Genomic DNA, 8264 nt, shown 5'->3' with positions numbered 1-8264 from the left:
CCTCCTCCCTGGCTGGACTGATGCCAGTCTACTTAAGGAGATAATTGACCACAAGCCAGCCTGACTGACAGCCTTCCTAAGTGCCAGATGCCAACTGTGCTGGCCCTGGCCTTTGCAGGAGGGCCTGTTCTCCCAGGAACCACAGCTAAAATAGCTTCGCCCTCCCTCTGCCCTTAGCTTTTGTCTCAGCTTCCCAAGGAAATATAATCAAATAGATTATTCCAAGTTGTTTTCCTTCTCCTTTTCTTTTAAGGACATCTACACTAAAGCCTTTCTCCCTCCTCCTGGCTTCTCCCTATCTTTCTTGGGGTTCTGTGCATTCAGTGAAGTGGGATACAGGCTAAGCAACTAGTAAGTAGCTTTTTCTATCATCCTGGAAACCAGCAGCATAATGCCATGGTATCTCCACCAGTACTTAGCATACCCTGAGTGGTTTTACTAAACTTTGTGAACTGAGATGGTCATACATACATAAGTGTCTTTACTTCCATCTCCCTTAGGTCTAGAACTTAATTTCCCTCTACCTCAACCTGTAGCTAGAGAGAGAATACCTGAGAGATCAGATGTGATCACATACTCAGTTGAGAGGGTAGCGGTTCTCTATATACTTAGATTATTACTGGAGCTATACATGTTTAACGGTTTCATTCCTCTTTAAACATTTACAATAAGTGCTGGATCTGGCTCAGGGTCTGTGAGTGAGTGTTTTTTGGCACGTGGATATGAGGATCTGGTTCTGGTGGAGCAGTGAGCCGGGACCTGGGGACTTCCCAGTCCTGGCATCTCAGAGGTTTGCCCAGACTAATCCTGCCAACTCCCAGCTTGGCCGTGGGTGGTGGCTGCTTGTGGGAATGATAATCTTACAGTTAGACTGCAGACCCATCTCAGTTGGGGGTGAGGATCTTCAAGGCTTTAATTGAGACTTCTATTGGGATCTGATCTTTAACAGAACCGCCCCCCCCCCGTGTTTATTTACACGAATCCCGTGCTCCCCAGTCTGTATGCCATGCTTAGCTTCCTTTGAGTATCCGGGTCTCCCCCTGGAAGAAAACTTGAGTGGAATGATTTCTAAGCTCATGTTGCCTTCTAGTCTCCTTTCTCTCCTCCCTTACAATAAAAACAAAATAAAACAACCATGTTTTCCTCACAGAGGTAGAAGGGGTGCCACGGGGGTGTGCGGGGGTGGGGCTGGGTGCCAAGAGGGTTCAGGGAAACAGCGAGGGTCAATTATTCAATCTTCTCTGAGGCGCGGCCCACAGGCTCCCTCCCGCCTCCTAAGGAGGGGCGGTCACTTAGGTCAGCCGCCCCCCCCCCACTTCTCGTTCTCCTCCCTCCCCCTCCCCGCCCCAAACATCACTTGGGGCCTCACCCTTTCCCGTGGAACCATGGGCATCGCTATAAAGTTCACTGGCCCTTGCAGGCAGGTGGGGAAGGGAGGGTGCTCTTTGGAAGAAACTCCCGGAATTCAGGACTCTCAGCCTCTGAACTACGGGCCTCTGCCCCGGGCTTCCAGGCACCAACTCACCCAGAGACTCACAAAGAAGCCAGATTCCCCAAGTCTCCCCAAGTCTGTGACCCCCAAGTCACCGTCTCCCCTGTTTCTTTTCGTCTCTCAATCATATCAAACCAGTGTGGAGGAAAACCTAGCAGAGTCTCAAACTGACAGGAGGGGAGGCGCTAGAATCGTGCGAGCCCCAAAGGAGGCCGTGGTCTACACCAGGACGCGTTTCCCAGGCCTGGCCAGACCTTGGTCTCGCTGCAAGGGATGTAGTAAATCAGGGGTGCGTGGAGGTCATTACCGTGCACAAGTCATCTTGTCGGCCCTTTGCCTTCTTCTGAGGAAAGGTTAGAGGAGGCTTCCAGGGGGCTGGCTGGGCCGAGGGAAGCTGGTTCAAGTTGGAGCCCTGCTCGTGGGTAAAGGGCAGAGGCCTGGCGGCGACTCCCTGGCCCCAGCGGGGTCCCCCGCGCCGGCCGGGCCACCTCGCCAGCTCCCCGCGCAGCTCCGCAGTCGCTGCAGCCTGCAGGGTCCTGTGGGGGAGCCGTGGGCTTGCGCGGGCCCAGCACCCTGCCGCCCAGGGCCCCCCAGCTGCTGCGGCCCAAGCCCGGCTGGGCCGGCGCCTGCGCGCAACAGGTCCCAGGCCTCGGTGGCGGGCCCAGGCTCCTCGTTAAAAGTCGGCCGCCACGGCAGCGGCAGCGTCCCGGCGCCGACCTCCCGGTTCCCGGCCAGCCCCGCAGATTTAAGGGGGCGCCGCTGGGTACCCACCAAATGGAACCGAGTCCCCGGCCGGCTGCGGCTTGCCCTCAAGGACCTCAGAAAAGGGAAAAGGGTTTGGGGTGGTGGTGATGGTGTATTGATGTGAGCCCCATGTAGGAACAACAAAATCACTGTTCCCGTGTGTGTGTGTGTGTGTGTGTGTGTGTGTGTGTGTGTGTGTGTGTGTGTGTGGCTAACTCGGATCTGGCCCTGAGGAGGACTTGAGCTCAGTTAGGAAATCTGCATGGTAAGTGAGGACGGGTAGCAGGGGAGATAAATGCGCCACTGCTGAAAGGAGGAGTGGAGCAAGGGTGTCCCTGCTGGTGGCTGGCCTGTGAACTCACCCCTTTGCAGCTCTGATGTTAAGAAATAACGGGGAAAGGGAGGGTTTGCCAGCTCCTCTGTCTGCGCACGAGGCACTCAAACCGCGGCCTGGTGTCTGGAGAAGCGAAACACCATCGCACCGGCACTGGCAACATCCAGAGAGAAGCTTTAATGGAGAACACCGCGTACAAACACAGGCAGACATGAACGTGTCACAAAGTCACAACCCGAACGCGGCGCGGACACAAACCAGAGGTGACGGAGAGGCAGAGAGCTGCTGCCTCCTCCCTGCCCGTCCCCCCCCCCCCTTCGTTCCCAAAAGTTTGTTGCAAGTAAAGTGCTATGACTGGGGGAGCTCAACGAGAGGGGAGCAGCAGCGGCGGCGAGCCAAGTTTCTTTCCCACCCCCAAGGGCAGCAGCGTGCAAAGGTGACCAGGTCGCCGTGGCCACGAAACGCTCCTGTGAGCCCTAAGAGCAAAACTGTTGGGTGACGAGGCAGGTTGTTCTTGCGCTGGTGAGTTAGGGGACAAAAATCTCGTCGTGATGCAAGGAATTTTTTCTTTCTTCTCTTTAAAATCCCAATGGAACAGATCGTGAGAATGAACATTATTTGGGGGCTCCTTAAGGATTTCATCCGATGGACACACAAACGAATTGCAGGTAGAAAGTCGCCTTTGATGGTCTCTTTGGTGTTCTTTCCCCGAACTTTACTTCTGGAATCCTGGGCTTTGCTCGGTAAGCCGCCGCTACTCTCTTTTGTGCAAACTAATTGCTTTAGCTGTTCCTCCTACCCTTCTCGACCCCCGGGTCGGAGCCAAGAAACGTAACTGTTTCCCAAGATCCTCCATGGTGTCCCCAACTGCCCCCTAAAGCGGCTTTATCCACAATACCGTTTCCTGACCAGGAAAATAATGGCATCAAACACTCCCTCTCTTCCTTCTTAAATAAATCGAGATATCCTTCGTGAACAGCAGTTTTGTCTAGAACGCTCCAAGGGCGGCAGCTGCCCTGCAGGAGACTTAGAGGAGAGGAACCCGGTGGCTGAGGTCTGTCTCAGCGTCACTCTCTGTTGCATTTCTCTCCCCGCGATGTTTAGGTCTCACAGCTTCTGGTCCCACGGAAATAAGAATCGAAATCCATTTCCAATGTACCTGCTAAAGGAGGATTCCCCAAACGCCTTCATTTCCCTACCGCCCCCCCCCATAACTTATTGATTTATAACATTAATTACAATAGAAACTCTTACCTGAAAATTGGCTTTCATGAATCTGATTGTACAACATAGTATAAACACTGACACCAGAAGTGTTATATTTACTCAGACCACCGGAGAATCCACACTCGGGTTTGTTCGTTTGTTTAAATATCTTTCCCGCCCAGGCTGGGGCTCAGCCGGGCCTGGCCAGGGCGCCCTCTCCCCCGTCCCGCGGTCGGGGACCAGCGGTTTTTTTCTCTCCGTCTTCATCTCCTCTCTCTCGGCTTGCAGGGTGCCTTAGGAGTGCACCAGCACCGAGTGCAGGGAGCCACCCTTGCCCTCGGCCGCACCCGCGGCGGTGGGCTCCAGCAGTGAGGCGGCGGGCGAGGCCGAGGCCGAGGCCGAGGCCGCCGGGCACACGGTGGCCGGTGCCGGCGCCTGCTGGGCGGCCGCGGGGACAGTGAGCGCGGGCGGCAGCGCCGCTACGGGCGGCAGCGCCGGGGTGGGCTTTATGGGCACCGGCACCGCAGGCAGGCTCTGGCTAGCCGAGTGGCACAGGGCCTTGACCGGCACCCCGAAGGCCCCGTACTCCGGGCCTACGGGCACTCCCGCGGCTGCGGCGGCCGCGGCGGCCGCGGCCACCGAATCCATGACCCCGACGTGCGGCCACACGGAGCTGACGACGTTGCCGAGCTGGCCTGGCACGGGATACCCCAGGTGGTGCATGACCGAGGCCAGCGGCAGCCCGCCGGCCTGCAGCACGCCCTTGTAGTCCCGGCCGATGATGTTCTCGATGGCGAACGGGTGCTTGAAGCCCGACGTGGACGCGGCGGCGGCGGCGGCGGCGGCCGCGGCCGAGCCCAGCCCGTAGGGCGGGAACTGCGACAGGCGCCCCACGCTCCCCACGGCCGCCGCCGCCGCCCCCGCGGCCGCCGCCGCCACGGCCGCCGCCTCCTGCATCTTGCCCGGGTGCGACGGCTGCTGAGGCTGGGACTGCTGGGACGGCTGCTGCGGCGGCTGCGACGGGAGGTGAGGCGGCGGCTGCGGGGCCGGGGGCTGCTGGTGGAAATAATGCACCATGTGCGGCGGGGGCGGGGGGGCGGCGGCGGCTGGGGCGGGTGGTGGTGGTGGTGATGGTGGGCGGCAGCGTGGTGGTGGTGGTGGTGGTGGTGGTGGTGGTGCGGGTGGTGGGAGTGATGGGGGTGCAGGTGCCCTCCGGGCCCGGCGCCCGGCGCGCCCTTGGTGCTTCCCGCGTGCAGGTGCGTGTGGTCCGCGCGCAGCACCTTGAAGCGCTTGCGGCGCCGCAGGAAGCTGCCGTTCTCGAACATGTCGCCGCAGTCGGGGTGCAGCGCCCAGAAACTGCCCTTGCCGGGCTGGTCGGGCCGCCGCGGGATCTTGATGAAGCAGTCGTTGAAGGAGAGGTTGTGGCGCAGGCTGTTCTGCCAGCGCTGCGTGTGCTCCCGGTAGTAGGGGAAGCGCTCCATGATGAACTTGTAGATGTCGCTCAGAGGCAGCATCTTTTCGGCCGAGTGTTGGATGGCCATGGCGGTCAGCGAGATGTACGAGTAGGGCGGCTTTTGGTCGCTGTACGAACTCTTCCCCGGCCGAGGCATCGCCCCTGGCGCCTCCACCGCCCGCTGGCTCCGCAGCCCGCTCCCGGGGCCCGGCTGTCTCCGCTGCTCCTCACTGCGCCCGCCCAGCCCCGCCACTCCACCCTCTTCCCCCCACTAAGACCCTCCTGCCCTTTATCTCCCGCCTTCTCTCAAGCTGCCTGCGATTTCCGCGCTTGGCCTCTTGGGCCAACTTAGCTCCCGAGGCTCACAACTTCTGGCCCCGACGGCCGCCGACCCGAGCGCACAGTCGCGGGCGGGGCGCGCCAGCTTCCCCGCCACCCTCGCGGGCGTCTTCCCTAGGATGGCCAGAGGCTGAGCTCCGGAGTCGGCGTTGGAAGCGTGGGGAGGGGCCGTGTTCTCTTCCGGTCTCCTTGCGTTTTCTTGGTCCGAGGGACGCGCAGGCCAAGTGGGCCTGGGAGGAAGGACTGGACAGTCAGGACTCTGGCCCTTTAAATCCGAAATGACACTCGCTGTCCCGGAGGCGGGGAAAGGCTGCTCCCTGACCCACCACTTAGTCCACCCTGGAGTTCTGTTTTCCTGGGCAGGAGAAGCAAGGTAAGGAGAAGGAAGCCCGGCTCCTGGCAGCCGGCGTCAGGCAACCTTTTTCTCCAGCAGCTCGCGGCGGAGCCGGGGACAGAGCTGCAGGCGGTCGCTGGCGGGGAAAAGTTTGGTGGCTTCTGCGGGCGCGGAGCCCGCAGGCTTTGAGGAGGGGCGGGGGCGCGGGGCGCGGGGCGCGGGGCGCGGGGCGCGAACCGCGCGGGCTTGAGCGGGTGTCTGCGAATGTTGGGAGGATGCGAGACGCCCCGAGGCCCGCTCAGCGGTCCGCGCCGCGGCTGCCGCCGCTCTCCCGGACGGGTCTGGAGCTGGAGAGGCGGCGGCGGCGGCGGCTGTGGCTGCGACGCGCTCTCCTGGCTGCGTTTTGTAATGGTCCCCGAGACGCCGAGACCCCCGCAGCTCACGCTTCGAGATTATCACATGACCGAGGCTGAGGGACTCGGCGCCGCCGCCGCGTCTCTCGCAGAAGAAGGGGCAAGAAGGCGCCGCGCCTCGCCCCCGCCCCTTCCTCCGTCCAGGTTCGGGCGTCCCCCCCCCTCCCCCCCCCGCATTCACCACCCGCTCGCAGAACCCAGCCGCCGCCGAGTGGGGCGGGGAGCGCAGGCTGTTCGCTGGGAGGGGCGCAGCCCCGGGTGCGGTCCCCGCTGCCGCACCCCATCCGGGTCGCGACGCTAGACAGAGGGGCACTGGACCCTGCTTTTCCTCTTCTCTCCTGCATCTCCAGCCTCTCCCCACCCTTTCACTCTTCCCACCTACCAGCTCTGATTCTCTGTCCTTACATTACCTTTCTCCTCGACTAGCCACTCTGGGCCAAGTTCGGAGAATCGTGACCTCAAAGCCTATTCTCTGCAAAAAAAAATAAAAATAAATAAATCCCAATGCCTGGAGTGTTGGAGGGGAAAACTCATGGGGAGGAGAGCCAGGGACAGCTTCGTCAAATGCTAGCTTCATCACAACTTTATTGTGCACCAACTGTATACCAGGCCCATGGATGGCTCCAGGTACAAGGAGGCGCGAGACAGCTCTCTGCGCTCCAGGACCGCGGTGTAGAGCGGGAGTTGACAGAAACCAGGAAATTAGAATAGGTCTAAGGGATTGGTGGATGGAGGCTCCACCGCGCTTCTCAAGAGCGGGTGGACGAAACCGGGTGAGGCATTTCCTTGGGGTGGTGACATCTGAGCTGAGGCCAGAAGGAGGAGTTGGGATTACTGAGAGCCCATCACCTGGGTGTGCTGGAACCAAGTCTTTGCCCATTCTTAGCACATCGAAGGAAGGGAGGTAATTAAAATCAAATGGGAGGTCAACACGATCAATCCACAGGGCCTGGCGTGACCTGTGAGGGAAAGGTGGGTCCCGGTGCTTGCTGGGGTCCGGGAAGCAGGTTCCTGCTCCGCACTAAGCCCAGCAGTGCATCCCCGCTGAAGGCAGGGAGAACCCCAAGTTATATTCTGATTTTGGCTGCCGATGGCCTTGGGCTGGGAGGAAAAGCAGAGTTTAGGGGGGAGAAAACACACCCTCTTCCGGTCTGTGGGCCTCAGTTTCATTATTTGTAAAATGAGATGTCTGGAGTTGGACATTTCACGGGCCCCTTCCAGTTCCGCCAGTGGAGGAGAATACCTGTATTAGGGACTGTGGCTCGCTCGGTTTTTGCATTTCTTCTTTTCCATGTCTAAATCTGAAAGCAGAAGGCGGTTGGCCCAGACTGCTTGGGAGATTGCCTCTTACCCTTCAACCTTGGCGACACCAGGTCCGTGTTTTCAGCTTATGACTTTGGCTGAGCTGCCCGAGGGAAGGGCCACGAGCCTCGCTGTCTGCCCATCGGGTTGTAGGGGTGCAGTGAGCGGGGCAGATGCATACTTTTCATCTTTAGTCAGGAACTAGCTTTCTGTCTAGTGCTATTAGGCCAGCAGCCGCTTTAGGAGAGGTAAAGACAGTTTAAGTCAAGTGTGCAAGAGGGCCCCAGGGGGAACAGAGCAGCCTCTTGGCTTGCCCTAAGCGAAGGAGACCCTTTCAGAGTTGGATGCTTTCGCTGTCACTCCAGACAGGGGCAATTCCTTCAGCCAATGGAGTGTTTTGGATTTTTTTTTTTTTTGAATTTCTGGTCCGCAGAGGCAGTTTCAGGAGCTGAGCAGCAGCCTCCTCCCGGCCTCACGATGCCACGGAGGAATTCCCAAGACGCCTACAGTTACAGTGACAGCTCGAGCCCGCGGGGGCCGGGTGCCCCCTTCTCCCTTGACAGACGTGGTGCGAGAACAGCCCTGTCCAAGCTGAGCGGGCAAAGGCAACTTTGCGAAAGTATCTTGTCCGCGGGCTTCCGGAAAAG

The 8264-nt window shown here is 59.6% G+C and overlaps 1 protein-coding gene across 1 annotated transcript; it reads right to left on the bottom strand.

Annotated features, from left to right (window-relative positions):
* Window positions 1-4070: 4070 nt before the first annotated feature.
* On the bottom strand, window positions 4071-5386 carry FOXB2 (forkhead box B2). The gene is given in 2 exon segments (XM_054727677.1): window positions 4071-4873; window positions 4876-5386. Coding segments are annotated over 2 exon segments (1314 nt in total).
* Window positions 5387-8264: the final 2878 nt, after the last annotated feature.

Source organism: Eptesicus fuscus, chromosome 15, assembly GCF_027574615.1.
Source record: "Eptesicus fuscus isolate TK198812 chromosome 15, DD_ASM_mEF_20220401, whole genome shotgun sequence".
Lineage (NCBI taxonomy): Eukaryota > Metazoa > Chordata > Mammalia > Chiroptera > Vespertilionidae > Eptesicus > Eptesicus fuscus.
The sequence above is the reverse complement of the archived record's forward strand: the minus strand, read 5'-3'. Positions and strand labels throughout refer to the sequence as shown.